The sequence below is a fragment of the Poecilia reticulata genome, unplaced genomic scaffold (genome assembly GCF_000633615.1).
Source record: "Poecilia reticulata strain Guanapo unplaced genomic scaffold, Guppy_female_1.0+MT scaffold_236, whole genome shotgun sequence".
NCBI lineage: Eukaryota > Metazoa > Chordata > Actinopteri > Cyprinodontiformes > Poeciliidae > Poecilia > Poecilia reticulata.
Genome location: NW_007615028.1, coordinates 112,230 through 114,990, shown reverse-complemented (window position 1 = coordinate 114,990; position 2,761 = coordinate 112,230). Strand labels below are relative to the sequence as shown.

At 53.9% G+C, this 2,761-nt stretch overlaps 1 protein-coding gene across 1 annotated transcript in view; it reads left to right on the top strand.

Moving 5' to 3' along the window:
• The window catches only part of LOC103460404 (rap guanine nucleotide exchange factor 1), an 11,993-nt gene that overhangs the window by 6,954 nt on the left and 2,278 nt on the right, over positions 1-2,761 (top strand). The window contains exons 4-7 of the mRNA XM_017303277.1: positions 279-487; positions 564-720; positions 805-1,046; positions 2,299-2,416. Coding sequence (XP_017158766.1) covers positions 279-487; positions 564-720; positions 805-1,046; positions 2,299-2,416 — 726 coding nt within the window. The remainder of the gene's footprint in view (positions 1-278; positions 488-563; positions 721-804; positions 1,047-2,298; positions 2,417-2,761) is intronic.

Sequence of the window (2,761 nt, the reverse complement as noted above, 5' to 3'; positions counted from 1 at the left end):
TTAGCAGGTTAGCATGCTAACCCAGACTGCTCACTGCAGTGTTAGCAACGTTAGCATGCTAACCCAGACTGCTCACTTCAGTGTTAGCAACGTTAGCAGGCCTCCATATCAACACTGAGAGGAACATCAAGGGGTTCTGGTTCTGGTTCTGGTTCTTCCAAAGTCTTAGTCAGTCAGTGAATTCACTGGCTGAAAAACGCTGGGATCGGCCTGAGAACCGACCCGGTCCGACCGGTAGCCGATGTTCCTGAGGTTCTGATGACGCTGCCTCTCTGCAGTCGGCCATCTTGCTGGACCAGGAGCGCGCCGTCCTCAGCTCTCTGCAGTACTTCAAGGCCCTGGTGGACAGACTGGACCTGGACCGACCCGCAGGACACAAACCGGGCCTGGACCGGTCCATGGTGGGCGGCCTGGTGGGCGGAGCCTCCACCGGCATCCTGGAGGCCGTCCAGGCGCTGGTGGAGCTGGAGCCGGACGAACTGGACAGGTGAGGGAGGGGACGCTGTCCTCATCCTGTCCACACCATGTCTACCCTGTCTCCTGTACCCTGTCTGTCCCCGCAGTAAGACTGTCTCCGCCCGACTCGCCCGTCTCTATGGCGCTGTCGCTCAGCTGATCCGCTGGGCCGACCAGGTGATGCTTCAGGGCGTCTCCCGTGACGACGGTGGGTCTTCGGAGAGCGTTACCACGGTGATCAGGGGCGTGCTGAACAGTGCCAAGGTGAGGACAGGTGTCCTCAGTAGACAGTCTCTGTGTCCTCTGTTTGTCCACGGGGGACAGTAAATGTTGTCTTTTGGTTTCCAGGAGCTCGTCCGATTGGTCGCAGAGAGACGGGAAGGTTCCGCCCCCTTGTCTCCTGTCCAATCACAATCCAGGGACGTTGAAAACCAGGAGACGTCCACTAGGACGCCGCCCTGTCCTTCTAGCAAGGGACGGGGGGAAGGGACGAAGACGAAGGCGGCGGGGACACATGCCCCGCCCAAACCCCCCATGCCCGTCCCAGAGCCCCTCCCCCAGGCCACGCCCCCTCAGGAGTCTGCGTTCAGGTGAGTCCAGGTCTGACCGGGTCTGGACCGGTTTGCTGCTGTTCACACTGAACTGGACCAGAACCTCTCCAGGTTCTGGTTCTGCTGAGTCCAATGTTCAGTGAGAACGAGGAGCTGTGAGCTCAAATAGAAACAGGAAGCAGACAATTGCTCTCTCCACTAACTTCCTGTCTGCGTGGAGAGCAGAAGAAGAAGATGCGGCCAGAAAGACGACCAGCTGCAGGTCAGACTGTAACCAGATCAGAACCAGAACCGGACTGGGTCGGTGTGAGTGGAGGGACAAACTGAGACATGAGGTTTTCATTTCTGATCAAAGGAAAGCTTCGTCTTTTCTTTGGACGGGCTGGACGTCTGTTCAATGACATGAAGGCAGAGGACAGTGTCTCAGGGGACAGTGTGTCCTTGGGGACCTGTTTGGGTTGTCCAGAAGGAACTGAACCGCTTTGATCAGAATGTCTTGGTGTCCTCATGGACATTTCGTCCTAAAGTTGCTTTGGGTCAATTCATGGCCATAAATGACCGAGTGATTTTATTTATATAGCACATTTCAGCAACAAGGCAATTCAAATGCTTTACAGGAATTAAAATGAAACAAAAAGGACAAAACAAAGACACGAGTGAAGACGGTGACGTCTCAGGGCCATGAAACCACACAGCTCCATGGAAACAGCAGGGGGTGAGGAGGGAAGAGCGTCATGTTTACATATCTTCAAGGAGATTAGAGATATGCAGCCCTTCCAAGGCCACACGGGGGAAGCCGATTCAGAGACAGAATGTCTGACGTCGGGAAGATTATGAATTTCAATCCTCCCTAAAGTCTCTCTGGTCCATCTCAGTTAGTTTGATCGATTCACTGAGCCGAAACCAGCAGCTTCTCCAAGATGGATTCAGGGTTCGGGTTAAGGAGGGAGCAGAGGAAAGAAGCGTCCGCCTTCACCGAAGCAAGAGGGAGAGAAAAAAAGAAGGTCGGCCTGTTGGTCCAGTCGTGTGGCGTGGCCCAGTCCAATCACCAGACCGATGGATCCCCGTTACTTAGCACATCAGAAAAGGTCAAGCATACGGCAACAGTGGAGAGGAAACGGTCTCTGTTCCAGATCAGCTGATTGTGGCGACTGCAGGACCTGCATGCCACCAGCAGGTGGAGCTGTTAGTCTCACTCCTGGAGAACCACAGGGGTGTGTCCTTCTGGACAAACATGTCCATTCTGTGGACGTGTCCTCTAACCGTTTCGCTCTCTCTCTCCTTGTTTCAGTCCTCCCGCTCTGCCTCCTAAAAGGCGCCAGACGCCGCCGCTCCCTGTCCCTGCCCACTGCAAGGTTGCCATAGTAACACCAATAATCCGGCAGCCCGAGGAAGACCTGCAGGTGGAGGTGAGGTCATGTCACATGAACGGGTCAGCAGGGTTGTCGGTGTGCAGCCACTTCTTGAATGGCTTAGTTCGTTTTAAGCTGATCTCCAAGAGGCTTTTATTTTTAAAGTCTCACAGGAAGTTGTTGTTTCTTGGTCACACTGTAGAGGTTTTTCAGTCTGTTTAGCAAACTCAGAACATTCAGTAACGATTCTGCTGAATCTGTTGCTGTTCTGCTTGAGCTAACAGCTGATACTCACTGCTGACCAATGCTAGCAGCTGCTAACTGCTGCTAGCAGCTGCTAACTGCTGCTAACAGCTGCTAAGAGTTTCTAACCATTGCTAACTGCTGCTAACAGCTGCTAAG